Source organism: Schistocerca nitens, chromosome 3, assembly GCF_023898315.1.
Source record: "Schistocerca nitens isolate TAMUIC-IGC-003100 chromosome 3, iqSchNite1.1, whole genome shotgun sequence".
Taxonomy (NCBI): domain Eukaryota; kingdom Metazoa; phylum Arthropoda; class Insecta; order Orthoptera; family Acrididae; genus Schistocerca; species Schistocerca nitens.
In genome coordinates this window covers 639,779,126-639,802,719 of record NC_064616.1, presented here as the reverse complement: position 1 = coordinate 639,802,719, position 23,594 = coordinate 639,779,126, and the positions used below count along the sequence as shown (strand labels likewise).

Genomic DNA, 23,594 nt, shown 5'->3' with positions numbered 1-23,594 from the left:
ATTATGAACAAGAATGCAGTGAGTAATGTTCATTGTTGGCACCATAGTAGAAAACAGCAGTCAGCTAGTAGTAAATGCAAGAGTAAATAACTCATGCACATAGAAAGTAATGATAAACATCTGTGGAAGTAAGTCAAGTTTGTAAATGGAATGAACATTGAAATTTGATTATTTAATATTTGCTTGTCCTTGATTTATTATTTCTCAGAAAGTACTGCAAAAACTTGATTACAATTTTGTTTTGCAGCTATGCTTGGTGTTGGAGGGTTTTTCATTGCCTACCTGCTGCTGCTGATTGCACTCTCTGTATTCCTCATTTTTGGTGTGGTGGAAACTAATCGAGGAATGATGCTGCCATGGATGATCTGCTTTGGAATAGTAATATTGTTTCAGCTAGTTTTTGGCCTGTGGTTGCTTGGTGGATACTACATATATGTAAGAATATTATTGTTTAGTGAGTTAATATCAAGCATATTTTAATGGTGGTAACTCAATGATTACACTGAAATAAATTAAACCATTATTTTTGCAGCTGGATTCCGTTATGGCAGCTCTTGTTGATTGGCTTTGGATGGCATACAATGTAAGTTTTGTTGGTTTAGGATCACTGTTATTTCATTCCCCCTTTTTTTTTAATTTTGAGCAAAACTTAGTGAAATGTAAATAACAGGAGCAAAATGTAAGATATTTTTGAGACAAATGGTATAATATTTTTTGTTGTGCTGTATTAAATCTGAGTTTTCATCTGTAATGACATTTAAATATTTATAAGAGTGCAGATGATCACTCTTTGTTTTTCATGTGAATAAGACAATGAAGAGCATCATAAAGGTATTGAGGAATGAAGGATGCAACAAACCATTGCTTGATTTCCTAAAGATCACATGGTATAATATGAGAGTCCTGCCACCTAGTAGTAGTCATGGAAGTAGTTTAGGCTAGCTGCTACATGAAAAATTAGATTCAGGGTATTAGGTCTCAAGTATTGTGAAACCAGCTCCTAGACTATACCAGCATGAAACTTGAGAAAAATTTGTAAGGTTTTTTTAAGAAGGTTAGTGATGAAAGGTGGGAACTGGAAGTGATTTAGCTAATGGCATAAAATATAGTATTGTGTGTCATGGACAAAATAAGAACATATATTGAACACACAAATGTGTGTTTTGTGGAAGCCCTATGGTTCCACTTCCATTGCTGCTGTTGACTATGTTTTAAAGTGTATATATGTAGAGATGAGGAAGCCTAGATTTTAAGTGAGATACCACATCAATGTTATTGCAGTGGATGCTATAGACGGATCATGGTACTCTTCTCATGGCCTACATTTGTATCAATGAGGTAAATACAAGTTAGCAGATCTGTTTGTAGAAGGCATGAAAGGGGACCATTAGTACACAAAGGCAAAATGCTGTGGTTATTTAAAATGTCGAGTGAGATGTTGCTTTTGTATTAATGCTTTCACATAAATTGACATGGCAAGTAACATGTGGAGATTTTGTTGCAAATGTAAAATTGTTGGGCTTACAAAATAATTTGCTTAACATGAGTAGTTGAAAAGTAATTCACAGCCGTGCACCCACAATGATTTAGCTTGGCTTTGGGTGATGATTTCTTAACTGTCATTTACAGTCTATATGTGCAGCTGGTTTTTACATCATAAGAAATGTAAGAGACGTGATTAACTGTGCAGTTGAAATGAAAAAAAATTTAACTGTGCAGTTGGAATTGATATTCTGTATTTGTTTCTTTTTCTTTCATTACAAACCAGCTTTATCTAGTAACTGTGCCCCCCCCCCCCCCCCCCCCCAAGCTCTTTTTTTGGAAACCTTATCACTAGTTAATTTTGTTTATGTATTTTGTTCTTTGTGCATATCGTGTGTACTTACGCCAATATCTTCATCTCCATGCACTTACCCGAATTAGTTTGGTTTGACTTTTAATTTTTCAAAATATTTTATCTTTTTTCTTGTCAGTATGGTAGGATTCATTCTTTGTCTATGTTCAAAAAACATTAGTTTTATTTTCCAATTTCTAATGCAATATTTTCCTATGTATTTTTATACCTCAGAGTTACTTCTTAATTTAGATGTTTCTACTGTTGCAGTGTTTCCTAATGTCCTCATCACTTCTTTCTTTTCATTTTTCTGTTGGTTTTTTTTTTTTCATATTCTTTAATCATCAAAAACTAGTGTTTTTGATGCATACATGCATTTTAGCCATATGACAGTCTTCTAGTGATAAACTTTTATGTTTAAAGGAATGATGTTTTTTATTAATGCATTTTCATAATCTTGCTCTGTTAGCTTCCGAATTGTCCATTATTCTTTGGACTTAAATTTTTATGAACTCTTCTGATTATTCCATACTTCGTGCTTAATCTTGATGGTGCAGTATTTGCTAAATTATCTGCAACTGCTAAACTGCCAGTTTTGATTTTATTTTCCCAAGCTATTTTTATTCCCCTTCTGGTGTTTGTTTCTGCAAATGTTTTCCTCCATACTGTGATCTTTTTTACAGCACACTGTTAAACAGGGAATAGTCGATAATCTTGTCAAACTTGTGTCTTCGTGTGAAATGGGTCTGATATTTATTCCATGAATTTTGTCTGGGATATTGTGTTTGTTAGGGTTTGTTGCAATAGCTCTTGTCTTTTCTTTTCCATTCCAAATTCTTCCTTATTGTGGAATAGAACCAGCCTGTGTATAGGGTCATAAGCATTGTTCGAAATTTAGAAATGTTCATCAGTATTCTGTAGCCTTTTCATTCTTATTAGCAACATTAGATTCATATGTACAACAAGACATCATTCAAATGTTAAGAGAGATGATAACATTGTCATTTGGGAGGTTGGCATTGAATTGAAGGAAAAAGAAATAAAAGGGGAAGCTGCCCAGTAGAATTTAGCACAGAGCACAATTTGATCATAGTTGACACCTGCTTTAAAAATCACGAAAAAAGGTTATCTACATACAAGAAATATAATGATAAGATGGTGTTTTTGAGAACAGTTTTCAAACTGCGAAAGATTTCCAGGGGCAGATGTAGACTGTGGCCATAATTTACTCATTATGAACTGTGGATGAAAAGTGAAGAAACTGCAGAAAGGTACGAGATTTGAGAGAGAGTACTTGGACCAGTTGAAAGGCCCTAAGGCTGTTGAGAGTTTCATTGGGAGTATTGCACAATATTGACCTGAAACAGATAAAAGGAATACAATAAAAGTGATGTGGGTAGATCTTGAGATAAAATAATGAAGGTAGCAGAGGAAAGGACAAGGATCGGTAGGAATCTTTGGGTGATATGAGATACTGAATTTGACAAAAAGAGACTATGTGAAACTGAAGTGAATAATTGAAAGCAAAAGTGAACAAACACCAGCTAAAAATTAGACTGACAGAAACTGCATAGTGACAAAGCGGGAAATTGCTATAGGAGAAAACTTTAGAAGCATGCATGAATATGGGAAATAGAAGCTGCCTATAGGCAAATTAAAGAGACATTTGGAAATACGAGAAGCTCCAATATGAATATTAAAAGTGCATATGGTAAGTCGGTACTGAGCAAAAAAGAAATGTCAGAACTGTGGAAGGCTTAACAGAAAGGCTGTTTAAAGGAAACAAACTTGAAGACAACCTTATAAAAAGGAAGTCATGAAATGAGAGTGCAGTATTGCTAGTTGAATTTGGCATTGCACTGGAAGACCTAAGGTGGCATAAGGCACTTAGAGTAGACGTTATTCCCTCAGAATTAGTGAGGTTCTAGGGTGACCATGACATGACAAAATTATTCACCTGAAACTGGATATATATGAGATAGGCAAAAACTTTTCAACTCAAAGAAAAGTGTAGTTATTACATTTCCAAAGAAGGCAAGTGCTGGCACATATATTAACACACCATCAGTTTAACAAGTCGTGGTTGCAAAATAATGACACGAATTATTTACAGAAAATTGGGTGTAAGTGTGCCACAGGGATGGTCACTGTGGGTTCTGGAGAAATGTAGGACCATGCGAGGCAATATTGTCCCTAGAGCTCATCTAAGAAGCTAGGCTGAAGGAAAATAAACTTTTGTTTATAACATTTGTGCAAAAGCTTTAGCATTGTTAACTGAGATACTCTGATCTACAGGTAATTTACGACTTGTCGTACATTGAGCAGTCTGAGGAGGAATTTGAAAGTGAATTAATGTTCTGTGAGAATAAATAAGTATATGACTTACCTTACAAAATAGACTCAAGAAAGACAAACCTATGTTTAAAGAACTTGTAGATTTCAGGAAAGCTTTCAATAATGTTGAGAGGAATACACAATTTGAGATTCTGAATGTAGTGGAGATAAAATGCAGGTTGCAGAAGGTTATATACAATTTCTACGGTAACATGACTTACAGTTACAAGAATCAAAGGGCTGAGACAACATTGTAGCCTAACATCAATGTTTTTCAGCCTGTGCTTTAAAACAGAAGGATAAAAAGGGAAAGGTTATACGATTTAGTTGAACAGACCAGACAGTTTCTTGAAGGGAGGTTGTTGTACGAGTATCGACAAAAGTAAAACAAGGGTAATTGAATGTAGATGAATAGAATGAGGTGGTGCCGAGCATGTCAGTCTGTCCAGTGCATCAAGTTGGTTGTTGTACAGAAGCGATTACTGATTTGTTCTCAGAGTGTATACAACCCAGTAGATGCAGGTAAAACCCGGGAATTATTTCATCTGGGAGAAAACTGGGAAAAGCCCGTAAATTTTTTTAAGATTCTGGGGAATTTTTCATGGTTTCAGTTTTCAATTAGATTTTTGTAATTTTGACTGGTAAGAACCAATATTCTAACAAAGGATATTACCATATCTTGGCACTGCAGAATAATATTGCAGCAATAAAACATGAACGAGAGGGAAAAAAATGAAAATAAAACTTAGTTATAAAGGAAATGCACCATATGTGGTGTCACCGCCAGACACCACACTTGCTAGGTGGTAGCCTTTAAATCGGCCGCAGTCCGTTAGTATACATCGGACCCGCGTGTCGCCACTATCAGGATTGCAGACCCAGCGCCGCCATACGGCAGATCTAGTCTAGAGACTCGCTAGCAATTGCCCCAGTTGTACAGCCGACTTTGCTAGCGATGGTTCACTGTCTACATACGTTCTCATTTGCAGAGATGACAGTTTAGCATAGCCTTCAGCTACGTCATTTGCTATGACCTAGCAAGGCACCATATTCAGTTACTATAATCTGAACAGATAATATTGTGAATCATGTACCGTCAAGAGCGACGTTCATCATTAATGGATTAAAGTTAAGCATCAAACTAATTACGTCCGCTTTCTGAATTCTAATTCCTTGTTGTCTTCCAGACCTCACGTCAGTATAGTCCTTCCCTCCTCATGCCTGCCTGTGTGAGCTAAAACGCGTGCATTTCGGCCTCCTCTAGTAACACGGTGTTGGCTCCTCTGCCAACACAACACCATATACAAGGAAAAAACAGTGTTCGTCAAACGCCTGCCAAGAGCAAAATGTGTCATAAAGGTTTTAGGAAGACTATGCCATACTTCAGAATGACAAATTGCCTCCAATGAATGTGACGTCACAACTATTTACATTAAATTTGTTTGCGCAGTTGCGGGCGGGCTCATGCGCGTGCGCAATTTAGTTGTGTATGAGTAGTACCTTCTCCCGCTTCTGGCTACAGAAGTGTGGCTGTTAGCTGTATAAGCAGTAGCAGCAAGCAGCCAGATGCTACACAAAAAAATTTTACTGGCACTCCCAAGCTGCCAGATTCACGCATGTGCAACAGGCACAAATCTAGACTGCGGGGACAAACCTGGGTATCTGCCCCGTGCGGCAATTTCAGAGGGGGTGGGGCCAAATTCATATTCTTGAGGAAAAACCTTTTTTCACAAAGTGTCTAGCGTCCAGTGACATTGGCCTATTGATTCTTCATATGATTTAGAAACACATCTCTGTTGGTTTTTGAACATTTTTGAAAACATTCTAAGTTGATTTCTGAATGTATCATAAATTGATTTTTGAATGCGTGCGTACTGTACATGATCCCTCTGCCAGGAGAACCCCTGTCGCATCTAGAAATAAACTTTCCTGCAAACAAAAGGGAATGGGGCTATATGAGCTGAGCGAAATAAAGCCGAATGGGTGAATGCCAATTGCAGTTTATTTATGAGGTTGACTGGGTTTTGCGAATGTTCAGCATTGTTATAATTACTAGCAAAAGCCATAGATTTAGACTGCCAGAGTGGAAATAAAGGACTAACAGGAATAACAAGTAAGAAAGATTATGTGTTATCTTCCCGGTGTATCCAAGAAAATGAAATTTTGACAAAGTTTTTGGCCAGACCAGTACACTAGTAAGGGCCAGTTTTACAGTCCCCTGCTAGCAGGCGCGTAAGTTCTATTGTGAGAGAAGCACGGAAAACGCGTTGTACGAACGCATAAGAACACCTAACCTGAGAATAAACATAGGATAACTAAACCAGCGATTGTGGCAGGGTTAGTGAAGTTAACCAGAGAGTATGTTTTGACACTGGTAGGCAATAGTTACAGAATTAGTGATGACAAGATAGTTTGTTAGAATGAGGAAGGAGACAAAATGGGGACATCACACAAGTTGTGGAAGAATATGACAATTCCAAATTTATACAAAACTTTTGAACCACTACTTTTTGATCTCGTGCTTGAGAAACTGGCACCTATGAATGAAATGTAAAACTATTTCCTATCATAAAGCTTTTTGCTTGTAGTAGGCCTTGGCGTTCGATATTGGTACTTTGTGAATTATATGGCCATTTGTTCCAAAACAGTTTCGTTTATTTGGTGTGTATTAAAATTGCTGCAATATTAGACAGGGCTATTTTGTTGTAACTAGCAGACAGTGACAAAATACACATAATCAGCTTTAGAAACCACGCCAGTTTTGGGTACTGTTTGTATTAACAGCTTTTTCAGTATTAGACAATGACATTTCGTTTTTTTATGTAGCAAAACGTTTGAGGAACTTTGGGGAGGTAATAGATTCTTTCGCAGAAAGGGAAGCACACCATGAAAAGCCATAGCAAATTTAGAGAGGAAAAAATACTGGGACATAAGGATTGGAGAAGTGTGTACGTCTTGCTGGCCTCTTGCTTTTACTGGTTTTATGTATCCTATATTTAATATGCCACACCAAATAGAAAGTTATTAGCTAATAGATGATAAATAGTGCTAATTTTCTGAGGATTTCTTGTTCTCTCGGTTACAAATAATCACAGCTAATAATAATTGCGAGGTCTTTAAAAAAAAGGGGGGGGGGGGCAGGATGTCAAACCGGCCGACACTGTGCAGGAGAGACATCACGGGACATTTTAATTTCCACTGTCCTGAGTATAGTTTAATGGCATCCATTACAAAATAAACACGTTTGAATTCGACAGTGCGAAATACAGTGACGTGCGGTAGAAGAATGCTGTGTGAAGAGACGTGGCAATGTACTTTGGAACACTTAAGACCAAATAACATGGCTTTCATTTCCTGGAAGACATATGTTTTATGTATGAGACATCTTCAGAAAGATGTGCGCTACAAAATGAACATTTTTTTTGAAAAGTTGATTTAATTTTTGGCACCCTATCTCAAACGCTGGAGAGGGGGAAGGGGGGGGGGCACCACTATCTAGTATTACTCCAGTTTGGAAATATCGTAGATCCAGGACTGATACGCAGAGCAGTCAGAGTCCCCCCCCCCTCGCCCCCTGCGGGTCCGGGGGTTAGAAAAGGCCTGAGGTATTCCTGCCTGTCATAAGAGGTGACTAAAAGGAGTCTCACATGTTTCGGCCTATGTTTCGGCCTTTGTGTGATGGCCCCTTCCCACATCGGCGGCCCAGGTTAAGGCTAACTATTGCGGTTTGCATGCAATCCCTTCTGTCTGAACTGGAGTCTCCTTCCCTTTACCACCTCCCATCCAGGTCCGTCTGCATACACCTCCATGGTTTATACCTAGGCCGCAAATTTGTCTGGACCTTTTGCAAGACCCTACGGACTCAGCTACTCCTGCTGCTGTCCGCTGTCACTTCCTCTCGATTCTTGACGTGTCTCGCGGCTCTGAAGTGGTTTACACTGATGCTGTGGTGGGTGATGGTCATGTTGGCTACGCCTACGTCCACTGAGGCCATTTTTAACAGCATTCTGTGCCCGATGGCTGCAGTGTATTCACTGCTGAGCTGGTGACCATCTCTTGTGCACTTCAGTATATCCTTTCATGCGCCGGGGAATCGTTTCTTCTGTGTACTGACTCCTTGAACAGCCTACGAGCTATCAACCAGTGCTACCCTTGCCATCCTTTGGTAGTGTCCATCCAGGAGTCCATCTATGGCCTGGGCCGGTCCCGTTGTTCAGTGGTGTTTGCGTGGACCCCAGAACATGTCGGCATCCCAGGCAACGAACTTGATGACAGGCTGGCCAAACAGGCTACGCGGAAACCGCTTCTGGAGATGGGCATATCTTAACCTGACCTGCGTTCTGACTTTCGCCATTGGGTTTTTTGTCTTTGGGAGACGGAATGGCGTAACAGTACACCCAACAAACTGTGTGTCATTAAGGAGACTAAAAATGTGTGGAAGTCTTCCATGCAGGCCTCTCGCAGGGAATCAGTTGTCCTCTGCCGGCTCTGCATTGGCCATGCTAGGCGACCCACAGTTACCTCCTGCATCGTGAAGACCTGCCTGAGTGTTGGTGTGGCACCGGGTTAACTATCCCATTTTGACTGCCCAGCGACAAAATCTTGGGTTACCGGACTCACCGCTAATTTTTTCTGACAATGCCTCATCGGCTGATTTAGTTTTATGGTTTATTTGTGAGGGTGAGTTTTATCATTAGATCTAAGTTTTAGCGCATGTCCTTTGTCCCTCTCCGTCCTACACCCTAGTGCTTCTAGAGTGGAGGCTTCAATGTATTGCGGAATGGCTGGATTCTCCTTTTTTATTCTCATGTTCAGCCAGCCATGGTAATCTGCATTTTTGTTTTAATCTCTTCATCCCGTTTCTTGTGTTTCTGTGGTTTTCTTGTCCCCTTTTGTCCATTTACATGTTTGTTGCCCTTCATCGTTTTGTGATTTTTCCTTTCATTCTCTTTTGAGTAGTCAGTCTCGTTTGTTTTATTTTCGCACTTGTGGCAATGTTTTATTCGGAACAAGGGACTGATGACCGCGTAGTTTGGTCCCTTTCCCCCTCTTCTAATCCAACCAACCAAGCAGTCAGAGTTGTAGTGGGGAGGTGGGTAGTCTCCACGTGATCTTTGTTTATGTTTAGTGATTTTGCTGTTCCCTCTTTGTTTATTGCTCTCACGTCAAATGAAAACAAGAAGGATTTCTGTAGCTGGGAGCTATTAAGTGAATTAAAACACATTCACATAATTATGGAAGGCTAAAACAAGTTATTAGTTTCAGATTTTATTTTATTTCCACCTTTCTGACAGTCAAACATTAATCGCCTTGTAGAATAGTGAAGTTATTTTTGTCGGTTTGCTAAAGAAATTGGGCTTTTATTAACCTTTTCTACTGAGGGCAGTCCATTTATTTGAAATAAAGCAATTAATTCCACACTATTGGCTAATTCTCTGCATTTCAAGTGCACGTTTGCATCTTCTAGCATGTATGGCATTATGCCATAATAAAGAACCAAACATGTGGTAATACACTACTGGTACTCCAAGAAAATTTACATCTGAATCTGGACATAAGTGTGTGCACTTTAAGCACAAGTGTCCACTTTAAGCCGAATCATGCATTTTAGTAGGGTTCACAAAATTCTGATGCTCTTGGAGTGTCCTCTGATGTCTTGTTTCATTTATGACATAATGTAAGATCTTTTAATGTTTTACACTTACAAATATATGGGCTTCCAGCGTCATCGTAGCTCCGCAGGTGCGGTGACGCCTATTATCTGGCACTCTCTGGCAACTGCTGAAACGAACCTATTTCTAACAGGCTGTGGGAAAATATTGAGAATGGTGCTTTGAAAAGCGTTACTTTCAAAGTAAATTTCCTTTTACGCAAGATGAATTACGTGCGAGAATATACGATAAATTTCGTAAATCACAAGAGTGCTTGACTCTCATTTAAAAATCAACTCTTTGAGGACAACCTTTTGAAGAATTTTAACTCAAGATGATCAGACATTTATGCCATCATCAAAAATTTTACTGTCGCATTTTTGTGATGTATCTTAAAGTGTAACACGCTTATAAAAGATCGACATTATGTGTGAAAGCTTAGATTCTGTTAAAGCTTATTAATCTTTGAGGCCAGTATTATATGTGAAAGCTTTGCTTTTCTTGTAGCTACACTATGTATATTTAAACCATTAACTTCTCCTATTTGTGTGGTCGCACTTCTTGACAGTGATATTGCTATTGGCTGACTACATAACATGTCCTATGCTCTAAATATCTGCCATCATTGGTTGGTGAGAGATCACGTGACATGAGCTATGACTGGCTTACAAAATCGCATCGCAATCTCGATTTTTAATGCTTCAGAAAGTAACATGAGGTGTTTGGTGGAATTCATATTTACACTTTCGTAATATGAAAATATGCAGCGTACACGTTGCTGCTCACAGATATTTCCAAAATGTGTGTGTGTGTGTGTGTGTGTGTGTGTGTGTGTGTGTGTGTGTGTGTGTATCCCCCCCCCCCCCCCGCACCTGAGTTTCATTTTGTAAAGTGCCGGGAAATTTTATGCCGGTGTATAAAACCTATTGATTCTATGGATTGATAAGTTTTATAGTTCCGAGGAAAATCCGGGAATTTTTTTTACCTTGTCCACGTATACACCCTGGTTCTACTAACCACCTATGTTTCCTAAACCCTGCCTAAGACTTCCGGAATTCTGCGTCCAGTTGTTCAGCACTTCTGACAAATGCTGCAGGAAAAAATGGCTGCAATGCGTAAGGATATACCACTTTAGTTATTGACATGTTTCGCCCATTTTTGTGTGGTGTGTGGTTAGGTACTATTTTTCACTTCTTCTGTAACTTTTGTGTCTTCCCAGATTTTTTCATAACTTTAATATCTAGCTGAAATTTTACATTTGTCTCTGTTATTCGTATACAGGATATTGTCTTGGTCCCTAAAACACTGATCTGGTGGCTAAAATTTCTGTAGCTTTCTTTCTTCTTTTTTTTTTACATTACTGTAGTTTTCAGATTCTTCTAATGATTTGTTTGCATATTTAATAACACAATTCTAGGCCACTAGACTTTCTTCTGTTTTGTCACAATCAGTTTACCACGAGAAGTGTTTTCTTGTTCTTTCTACTTAGTTTATTTCTTCTTCTGCACAGGTTAATTCCTGTTTTATTTCTTCCAAATTTCTTGAATCCAATTTTCAAAGATGCTTTATGAATTCCATGTTATTACCTTTAAGTTTTAATGTGTCAGATTTTCAATCTTTTGAAAATTTTGTGTGTCTTACGTATTTTGAAGCAAAGGAAAAAAGTGAAGCCCTACAACGATTTCAAATGACAGAAAAGTTTGAGAACATTGGGACTAAGCTTTCTGTATGTAGCAAAGGTGAAGATACCCACATCTACTTTGTCAAGGAAACATACATTACCACACCACCAACTACAGGGACCTCAGTTCCCCACCTCCTGGTAGAAAAGTCCTACTCAGCTGGCAAACTTCAGTGGATGGTTACCTCATCTGGACCTACTTGACAAGCTAAACACTGCCACATGGGCCAGTGTCATTCATTTTGAGTTGCAGTTTGTCTGATAACGGTCTTCTTTAATCTACATAAGGCGTATGACATGGCTTGGTGCCATCACATTTTAGTTGCCCTCCATGACTGGTGGTTCCGTGATCTTCAGATTTTTATCCGCGAGTGTTTATCTCATCGGCTCTTCCGGGTTCAAGTTGGCACTCCACTCATTGCCCCTCAGATTCAGGAGAATGGTATCCCACAGGGTTCTGTGTTAAGTGTGACAGTCTCCCTCATTGCCATCAATGGGATTGTGATCTCTGTTGGCCTCTGGTTACCCCAGCACTGTACGTCGACGATTTTTGCATCTGATGCAGCTCCCGCTCGGTAGTATCTGCTGACCACCAGCTCTAAGGCGCTTCTGTGTGGACCACCGCCCATGGCTTCCAGTTTTCTCCCTCCAAAACGCGGGTTATGCATTTTTGTTGTTGACCCACAGTATACGCCGATCCAGAACTTTATTTAGGCAACCAGCTCCTCAATGTTGTAGCACAGTCCTGTTTCTTGGGCCTTATTTTTGATAACCACCTAAAGATTACATGTATACGGAAGCTTAAAGCTCTCTGCCTTCTGGCCCACACATCTTGGGGTCTTGGGTCTTGTCCCGACTAGATTGTGGTAGTGAGGTTTACGGCTCAGCAGTTCCTTCAAAGCCCATCATTGTGTGGTGCGTCTGACTGTTGGTGCCTTTTGCAGTAGTCCTGTTGATAGTCTTGTCACAGAAGCGGGAATTCCCCTTCCCCCACGGAACTGAATCCTTGTTTCTTACACAATCGTCATTCGCCAATTCCCTGATCATCCTGCGTATCCTGTGCTCTTCACCAATAAGGGATGTCTCCCTGCTAACGCCCACTCATGGGTGGGATTGCCGATTGGCATGCGTCTCACTTCCCTGTATCAGGATCTCCATCTACACTCACTGGACTGCACCCCATGTCTTTCCTCCCATACCCCCCTTGGATGGTGCCTAGACCATGGATTAGGACCGATCTGTTTCATTGTTCTAAGGTATCTGTCACTCATACGGTTTACCAGCGTCTTGTATGTGGCATCCTTGCAGAGTTCCAGGGTGCCACCATCTTTTACACTGATGGTTCTAAGACAATCGATGAGGTAGGATACGCTTTCATGTTCCCTACCGTCTTCGAACACTATTTATTGCCGGGAGCATGTAGTGTGTTCACAGCAGAGCTTTTAGCCATTCACAGGGCCCTCCTTTTTGTTTTTCAGGCCTCCCTCCACAGTGTTTTAATTTGTTCATATGCCATCAACTGCCTACGGGCTATCGACCGATGCTACTCTCATCACCCTTTGGTCTCTGCTATCCATGACCTTCTCGCTGCCCTTGAGCGTTCTGCCTGTTCAGGTGTCTTTCTCTGGGTCCCAAGTCATGTGGGCATCCCAGGGAATAAACTGGCTGACCGTTTGGCTAGAGAAGCAGATGCTTACCCCCCATTTCCTTTTATGATTCCATCTGCAGATATGCAAATTTACGTCAGATCTCTCTTTGCCCAAAAGTGGAATGCCATCTGGAGTGCTACTGCTCATAGCAATGAACTCTGCACAATCAAGGAGTCTACTGCAGTTTGGCACTCTTCCTTCCACTCCTCTCACAAGGAGTCAACTGTTTTATGCCATTTACGCATCGGTCATACCGAGCTCATCCATTGTTTCCTCCTACATAATGACCCACCCCCACAATGTGGTTGTGGAGCCAGACTGACGATCTCTCTCATATTGGTAGAATGACCCCTTCTTTTGGCCCATTGTGTTAAATATAGTCTTCCCGATTCCCTAAATTTAATATTAGCAGACGATCGATGGATGGTTGACCTGGTCCTCAGTTTCCTCCGTGAAAGTGGTTTTTGTTTCCCGATATAAGGTTCTACTTTAGTCTTGCAGCAGGGGCAGGTTGGTTGTGGTTGGGAATTCTTTTACAGTCTTCTCGGTCTGTGACCCCATGACCGCCAGTTTTTAAATTTGGTTTCACCTTTTATGCCTTTACTGTGTGTGTGTGTAATTATCATTATTTTATAATTTGACTCCCCTGACTGGATCCGTCCACTTTTAGCAGACCATCTTTCTTCTGTGACTCACTTCGGAATTGAGAGACTGATGACCTCGCCGATTGGCCCCATAACCCCACTCAATTAATCAATCAACCAACAGGCTCACATAGGCTGTGGGGCCAGCTACCTCACTGTCCCTGTATGTTGACAACTTTAGTAAATATGAAAGCTCTTCATCTGCCAGTGTTGCTGAATGCCAGCTACAAGGTGCCTCAATGAAAGTGGAGTCACTGGGCCCTCAGCCAGGGCTTCCATCCTGCTGAAACTTTGCTAAGCCCTTGTCCTATTTTGATGGGCTTATGGACTAGTGGCCACATTTGTATTACAGCTACTGTACACAGTGCACCATTGTGGGATCTGACTTGTAACTGGTGCCTTTTGGACAAGTTCTGTGGATAGAATCTTCGCAGAGGCTGGAATTCCTCCTCTGCACATCAGGTGCCACCAGTTACCATTGCGTTTTGCAATACATGTCCTCAACTTCCCAGAACCATATTCTTTTTCCTGTCAGGATGATTCACCTCCCACAAAGGTGACCCAGGTTGGGTGTCCCAGCAGAAGTTCATCTGGAATCTCTTTGTTGTGATCTTGACCTTCTGTCATTGAATCCTCTTATCAGATCACCTTTGTAATACACACCACCACCAACCCCCTTCAACCCCCACCCCCTCTTCAACAGTGGTTTATACCTCATAGAAGGATCCACTTCTAATTTGGACAGAAAGAAAAGGTAGACCACCTGTTTTCGTATTTGTTTCTCGTTTCTTGTGGAACTTTCACGTTCCAGAGTTGTCTGTAGTTACAGCTTGAAGTTGATAATATCACCAGCTGTCCCTTCATAAATTCTGGGGGTCACAAGTAACATCCATCCCATATGGGCACACTTTTTTGAGCAGAATTAATGGCCATTGTCCAAGCCCTCTGTTATGTGCCCACTCAACCTTGGGAGAGTTTTCTAATCTGCAATGACATTAATTATAAGTAGTCTGCAGCCATTTTTTATAGTCCTCAGTCTTCTGACTGGTGTGATGCAACCCACCACAAATTATTCTCCTGCATCAATGTCTTCATCTCAGAGTAGCACTTGTAATTATTTGTTAGATGCATCCCAGTCTCTCGACTTTCTCTACAGTTCTTACTCTCTACATCTCCCAATAATACCATGGAAGTTCCTGATGTCTTAACACATGTTCTAACATGCTATCTCTCTTCTTGTCAGTGTTTCCTGTGTGTTGCATTTTTCACCAATTCTGTGGAGAACCTCCTCATTTCATCTTTTATCAGTCCACCTAATTTTCAAAATTATTGTGTACCACCACATCTCAAATGCTTCGATTCTCTTCAGTCCTGGTTTTCCCACTGTCCATGATTCAACACCATACAGTGCTGGACTCCATACATACATTCCCAGGAATTTCTTCCTCAAATTCATGCCTGTGTTTGATGCCAGTAGACTTCTCTTGGCCAGGAATGCCCTCTTTGCCTGTGCTACTCAGCTTTTTATGTCCTCCTTGCTTTGCTGGTCATGGGTTATTTTGCTTCCAAGATAGCAGAATTCCTTGACATCATCTACTTCATGATCACCAGTTTTAATGTTAAGTTTATCACTGTTGTCATTTCTGCTTCTTCTTGTTACTTTTGTCTTTTTACAGTTTATGCTAATCCATATTCTGTGCTCATTAGGCTATTCGTTCTATTGAATAGACCATTAATTCTTATTCACTGTCACTGAAGATAGCAGTGTCATTAATGAATCTTATCGAATGTTAACCCCACTCTTGAACCAGTCTTTTATTTCAGTCATGGCGTCTTTGATGTATAAACTAAACAGCAGAGATGAAAGACTGCATTCCTATCTTACACATTTTTACTCCGAGCACCTTGTTGGTCTTCCAGTCTTATTGTTCCTCCTTTCTTCCTGTACATATTGTATACTACCTGTTTATCCCAATAGCTTACTCCGAGTTTTCTGAAAATTTGAGCATTTTGCATCATTTTATCTTATTGAACATTTTCTCTAGGTTGACAAATCCTTGATTTTCTTCATTCTTGCTTCCATTATCAAGTATAACATCAGAACTGTCTCCGTGGTACCTTTTCCTTTCCTAAAACCAAACTGAGTGTCATATAGAAGACCCACAGATTTCTTTTCCACAAGCCGTAAACCAATTCTATCCTCAGAACCTATTGGTTTCGACCATACATGATCTTTCTGCGACCTCTAGGGTACTTGGAGCTCGATTTTGTTCCTCTGGACCCCAAGCCATATTGTAATTCATGGGAACAAGCTGGCTGATGAGTTAACAAAGGTGGCCGCGGGAAATTACTCTAGAAGATGAATATCCTGGGGTCTGACTTGCAGTCAACACTGCATCTTCAACTTTTGGAGGTTTGGACTGCAGGCAAAGGGGAGGGGTGTTCGCATGCCATGGTCGCTATTCACAAGCAGCAATTACTAAAAGGGTGCATGGTTGCATGGCAGGCTTGCCTTCACGCTTTCCAAAGGGTGTATTGTCAAAAAAATGGTTCAAATGGCCCTGAGCACTATGGGACTCAACATCTTAGGTCATAAGTCCCCTAGAACTTAGAACTACTTAAACCTAACTAACCTAAGGACATCACACACACCCATGCCCGAGGCAGGATTTGAACCTGCGACCGTAGCAGTCCCGCGGTTGGTGTATTGTCCACACCTAGCTGACTCGGTGTCACATCCTCAGATAAGCAGCCACGCAGTTGTGATTGTGGTACTCCTGTGAATGTGGCCCATATCCTGTTAGTACCCAAGCTCTCTGCTTTTTGGCAAACATTGCAGCTTGATGAAGACTCTATACCCCTGCTGTTAGGTAATGATATCCATGTGGCAGATGTGGTCTTGCATTTTATCCAAGAGAGTTGTTTGTTTACCGTCATTTAAAATCTGTCAACACAGCTTCATCGCCTCTTCTTACTTTTCTGTGATGCAGGCCTTTTGCCTGTATTCTAAAGTGGCTGGAAGGTCATCAGTCAGGTGTGGAAGTTGACCTGCAGCACTAATGTCAAAGGATCTCCAGCTGTCTCGACCACCACACCTCCCCTACCTCACTGTATTGTTTCATTTTTGTATGGCTGTTTAACTTTGTTCTTCTGACAATATTTTACACTTCAGATAAAATTACTTGAGATTCGGTTGGCTGTGTAGCAGGCCTTGAGTGGTATATCAGCTTGATAAACACTTTTTAAACTCTTTATGCATTTATGTTGACCATTGTATTTTATGTGAAACAGGGGAGGGGGGGAGCAATCTCCTTACCCCCTGCCCCTCGATGGTCCTTTGGCTGATTGCTGGATGCTGCACCTCCCCCACCTCACTGATTTTTTTACTTTATTTTGTTTGTTCGTCCCGCCATGTACTTTTTACTTATGCATCAGATGATACTGCAAAAGATCATACTGGCTGTCTGTCCTTTTCTCCTCATGGAATCTCGTGGGCTTGGATTATTAAAGGAAGATCGGACTGATGGCTTTATTGTTCAGTTCCTTTCAACCCTACTAGTTAATCAACCATTCTTCCAGTTGTTCCCAAAACTATTTCTGGATATAATAATAAATTTGGTACAAATGTATGTGGATATTGTTAGTAAGTGTGGTACACTTTCCACAATGTCTTTATTTCCATTTCAAGATTTGATAATTATCTGACTCTAGTGTTTCTTCATCTGTGAATCTGGTTTCTTGTAATATCAGTTCTATGATCTGTATTGAATTCAGCAAGTCTGTCCTGGGGTTTTCCATTATCTTGACAACCCCAAATAACTCTTTGTTCAGAAACAAAATAAAAAAAAACATATCAAGCAAATGTTATATTATTACCAGGGATACAGTATCGAGTGTAATTACCTCTCTTTTAATTTTGTCGAGAAGATATGACCAGTAGTAAACTTTTTTTAAAATACCACCTTATATTTTTTATTCAGCAGTCAATTTCCTCTCCTCAAGACATGTTAAAAAATATCACTTTGTACCATTCATGCAAGCATGACATTAACAGAAATGTAACACAAAATTGCCTTTGAGTGTCCTGTACCAGTACATAATGCAGGTACTTGAGATAGCGCAACTTTTCCACTTTCTGGTGATGACTGTAAACAAATGGAAACTCAAGGAAAGAGCACACTGGTCATACAGTCTTCCGTTGACTCTTTGTGCAAGTAAAATGTATACCAACAAAGAGTGGGCAGAAATGCTGCTCATCTACAGAGAATGAAGCTAACAGCATAGTCGTTACAATAATGTTTGTTGTATTTACAATGTGGGTACATGTAGTACAGTACTTAAGTTTGTTTAAATGATGTGTTTTGTACAGTGAATGCAGCACTTGGTTAAAAACTGCACTGCAATCACTTTCCTTTTATTGTGGTTTGAGGTAGGTGTATTGCTACTCGGCCAGACGAACCCTACAGACAGCAGTATCTTGACAAAAACCACCTTCCTGATGATGAATGTTTTTTCTTCTTGTTGTGATGCTTGAGGAAACAAGAAGTTTCAACCCGAAGCAACAGAAACAACATAGAACATACACAGATGAAGATAACAAAGTTACTCTTCCTGTTTCTGTTGCACATGACAGCTTGAACAGGTTATTGGCATTCCTAGGACCAGTGTACATTGCATTCCAACACGTCGCGAGTTCTAGATATGTCATGGAGACCTACACCAAGATTTGCATGGGAATGGTTTCCAGTATTGCGTACAATTCTGCCAGTAGACACAGCAGCAAATCCTCATGAACCAGAATTTTTTTCTGATTTTCTTTTTACTGATAAATGTTCCTTTTCAGACAAAAGACAGATAAATACAAAGAACATACATTTGTTGGTCCAGTGAAAACCAGAGATTTCTCAGGCATGTATAACATCAGTGTCAATCTAGAGTTAATTTCTGGTGTGGGATACTTGATACTAAAATTATTGTCCCTTATTTCATCAATGGTGACCTAACGCACAAGGCATGTGCTAACTTTCTCTCTTTAATTCTTTCTAGTCTTTTGAATGAAGTGCCACTTATAGCAAGACTACTTATATGGATCAACATAATGAATATCCTTGGATGATGTGTTGGAAGAGTTCTTGAGGAGAGGAAGAAGATTACTGAATAAAAAATGTAGGATACTATTTAAAAAAAGACGTACTGCTGAGTATACTTTCTTATGAAACATTTAACAGAAACTGGCAATCATGTTGGTTAGTGTTCCACAGGTAGTTTTTTGCCGATACTTTTTTTTTTTTTAAGAAAAGGTGTGATAGAGGAAAATGATACACCTTATGTGCAGTGTTAGTGTTTGTGTGTTTAATGCCTGGTTACATTTCTTAATTTTGGGTTTAGATTTTGTAATTGTATTTAAAAGCTTTTCCATTTCACCTGTATGTATTGAGATGCTGTAATTCACATATTAGTTTGGTATGCCCTGAATGTGAAGACCCATATGAAGATGCATATTACCATGCAGGATTCCCTTTCTGGTTTTACTATCACTCACACATAGTGAAATCCTCTAATATTTTTTCTAGTGTATAAACTTCGGGAACTGAGTTGAATTGTTGATGTTCCAGCCACATAATTTTCACCACGTGACTAGCTACAGCGAAAGATCAATTTGAAACAGGAATGCCTTCTGACCATCTACAGCTCACTGATGAAGTTACTTTGTCTGGTTCCTTGCGAGATCGTTTTCTGTACGACTACTACCACCTTTTATGAAGTAATGTGCTGTGTAGATATAGTTTCTCGCAGTTTTTCTAATCACATTCATGTCTAACATTGTTTTGTATATCCCACAAGTTCCATGCTTTTATAATCATCCATGTATGGTATTCAGTTTTTCACAAAAATAAGTATTGTCACATTATCTACAGTGTGCATGCATACACATTCTCTCTCACATAGTACTCTTGTTAAGATACAATGTTTTCAAGCTTGCATCTATTTTTGTTTGTATTGTTATTTGAGACAACTATAGCATTGATAATACTACACACCACAGTTTCCCTGGGTGTGTGTAATCAATTTCAAAAGGGTACAGGTTGGCTGAATAAAACATGTAACTCAGTGTAGCAACCTTTGTGACTGCATGTTGAACGATATTCTGCAGCCCAACAGTTAACTGGTTTGTGGAACTAGCTCATTCTGCGTATTTACTGCTACGGTCGCAGGTTCGAATCCTGCCTCGGGCATGGATGTTTGTGATGTCCTTAGGTTAGTTAGGTTTAACTAGTTCTAAGTTCTAGGGGACTAATGACCTCAGCAGTTGAGTCCCATAGTGCTCAGAGCCATTTGAACCATTTGCGTATTTACTTTTCTGTGATAATAAGTCACTTGAGCAGAGAGATCTTGAGGTGGTGCATGCAGTGATGCTGTAGCAGTCTTGATTCCACTACACTGTAAACAGTGGAGTCTGCATAGAGTTGCTCCAAAAATGAATCAGTAGTAGTGTACATCAAGGAAATGAAGAGACGTTTGATCTTATATTAAACAGTTTAAAGTAGTTGCTTTTTGTTTTTGAAATGCAGTTTGCGACATCAGGTATTCAGTAGCTTGCCATTTGTTTGCAAATAGTCACAAATCTTTTCAGTGCTGTGCTTGGGACCATTCATATTTTATTTAAAATATGAAGAAGTACCTTTCGCATATAAACATGATTTTTATTTTTTGCAGTGTGACGTAAGATTCATGTTAAGCTGATAAGACTATGAAAATAGGAGTAAATGCTATATTCAGCAGATGAGCTTCTAGTGGGCAACACACATTAGCCACTATTGTTTAATATATTGTTTTAAACTTTGTACAGTTAATTAACAAAATGCAAAATTTTAACTGTCTTGAGTCTTTCCTTATAATGGCTCAGGACTACTCAGTTACATTTTCACTGTGGTGTTCTTAATCACTGCAACAAAATGAAATTGCATGTGAACCTAATTCTAATTTAACTTTTAAGTTCTTGTGTTGATGAGTTTTACGAAAGAACAGCTGTTTTTTTTTCCATTAAGATATTTGATTAGAGGTTTTTCTGGAGCTTTGTTTTTCTTTTTCAGGCATACTGCTGGACCTGTGTGTATTCTTTGTACCAGATATTTAAGGAAATGCAGTCTCCGAATATTGAACTGCTGTACCCGTGAACTATAGCAGTTGCTCTGATCATCAGAAAAGCACCATCTAAATCTATGAATAGATTAGATATAGTTACGACCACAATTTTTTTTAAACGGGGAGTTACATATCAAATAAGAGTGTGTAAAGTTTCAGGTTTATAAGAGGAGGAAACTTTAATTCATGTACAAGATTATGAATCTCATATTGATATTTTGTATTTTTGTAATGAATATTTACTCCAGTATTTACAGAGACAGTGTGTAAAGTTTGAAGGATGGTTTTTACGTGACATGAAACTTCTGTATTATGAGTAACCAAAGAATGAATGCTAATGACCTTTTGTGAAAGAAAAAGTAACAGGTGCACTCATAAAGCAAGAGCTTTTTATTTTGGAAGAGATTTGGAACTTAATTATCAAGTGTGACATTAATAATGTAAGGGTTTGTTTTATCTGTAGCTTTCTTATAAATTTTGTTTTGTTATTTTAATAAGAAAGTGATCTGTAGTGGCTTTTTGCCTTCTGTTCAGTGCTGCTTTTATTTTCATTTGTTCAGTGAAATGATTGGTCTCTCTAAACTGAAGTATTGAGGCAACCAGTATTGCCTTCAGTCTGCTCATAAAATAGTAACTGTAACTTTTTATGAGATTGTCATGACCAGTTTGTCATCAGTAATACCATTTAAGAATACATGCACCACCTCTGTTTTTGCAGTTCTCTTGTTTGTGGTTTCTTTAATTGAATAAGTGACATGCATTTTACTCATTAACTGTGCCAAATGCATCCTATATTCATTGTTTCTGAACTAGATCCGTTGTTACATAGTTACAATCAAAAACTAGCACCATGCTCCAGCAGATAACAGTAAGATAAGCCAGAAATTGCTAGTTCATGGTGGTGGTCTGTTAATTATAATTCATTTTTGTTTCTTTTCCCACAAATGAAAACAAAAGGTGGCTTAAACACTTAAATGTTCACAAATGGAGGTTCCTACGATTAGCAGCTAAGGGGAAAGTATGATTCGGGAGTTGCGTGAAGTCACCAAGATATTCACATAAAGGCATATAAGATCCAGCTGTGGCTCCTTTTACCAGAGCTTTGAAAATTAACTTAATTATGGAATCTTGTAGTTAGCTCTAACTCTTTCCTCTCTTAATCAAAATGTATTAAGTGATCTGGATGGCATTATTCACAGAAGAAATATACCATCATAGTATTTTTAGATACTGTAAGATTAGTATAAACAACCCAACAACTAATGCATGTTGGTTGAGTATGTGCTCAGCAAGTAAGTTTTAATGGGAAAGTATTTGTTGTATTTTCTTATGTTGCCACTACTGGCATGAAGTTAAGTATTTTTCCTCCTTTCTTTCCTCAGATGAACACAGGGATCTGGTCTCTCATTATGCGCACAATATCCAGTAAAATTCCCCAGCATGCTTTGGCTTTATTATGTTACTTCACGTGAATAGAAACAGTACGTCCACTTCAAATAAAAGTGTCCATAGCATTATGTCTATTTTTAGTTTTCATTGTGAGGAAAGTTCATTTGTGGATCTTACCATATAACCATTGTGATTTATATTGCATTCATATGAATAATACATTGGAACACTATGTTCTGGAACATTTACTCCATGCTACGGTATCAGTAAATACTACAAACTAGTTCCTGTCAACCAATCAGACTTAGAATTACCATTTGTGGGCATTGGTATTCTGAATGTATGGATAACACCCATCTGTAGTTTTTCAAAGATAATGTAGATGCATTCTTAAAATTTGTGTTCCGTTACACTTGTAGCCACTATCTAGTTTACATGTGATTATCACTGAAAAAACTGGCTATTTTTAAAGTTATTCTACAGCAAAGAGGCCTTGCTATATGTTGTACAGTTTTGTCATCATGCAGATGCAAAATTTGCTTCTGCCTGTTTCAGTAATTAAAATATTCTTGCATCACAGTCTTCCAACACACACACACACACACACACACACACACACACACACACACACACACAAAAACAGCGATCATTTTACAAATAAGATTAATGCTGCAGTGTATCCTGTTATCAGTATCTGAAGGTATTTCTAATCTCACAGAGTTTGTAAACATAGACAAGATATATTTCACACCTACTGTGAAGTGTCAGAGAATGTACATTACAAACCAATAAGTGACTAGCATAATAGTACTTTTAGATAGAGTAAGATTATTATAAAATGCTACACATGAACTAATGTGTATTGATTATGTACACAGTAAATTTTAATCTAAAAGTATCTGTCATACTTTCAAATTCATAAATACTGTGCATTAAGGAGAGATGCCACAGGTTCTGTTTTTAGAGGGTTGAATTATTTTGTATGTTCAGTCTGTGTTGAAACATTCATTCTCTGTTCCCCACTGAGTAATTTAAATTTATTAATAATCTTTTACTAAACTGTGGTTGCCTTTTTGCACACCACTGTTTGCAAGGGGAAAATCGTATACATGCATCATTGTTTCTAATTCTTAATATGTCCAATAAAATATTAGTGAGAAGTATTATAAAACTTTTTTACTGTAATGTTATTTTGTAGTTGAATGTTATATTTGTACTTTTTGTAGTAGTTAATGTTAGTCTTTGATGAAGACTGACTCTTATTTT

General features: G+C 39.0%; 1 protein-coding gene across 2 annotated transcripts in view; it reads left to right on the top strand.

Moving 5' to 3' along the window:
- The window catches only part of LOC126248594 (uncharacterized), a 43,468-nt gene extending 20,498 nt beyond the window's left edge, over positions 1-22,970 (top strand). For both annotated transcript variants that reach the window (XM_049949717.1, XM_049949718.1), the window contains exons 4-6: positions 248-435; positions 533-583; positions 20,888-22,970. In XM_049949717.1, the coding sequence (XP_049805674.1) occupies positions 248-435; positions 533-583; positions 20,888-20,971 (323 nt within the window). In that variant the 3' untranslated portion in view covers positions 20,972-22,970. The remainder of the gene's footprint in view (positions 1-247; positions 436-532; positions 584-20,887) is intronic.
- Positions 22,971-23,594: the final 624 nt, after the last annotated feature.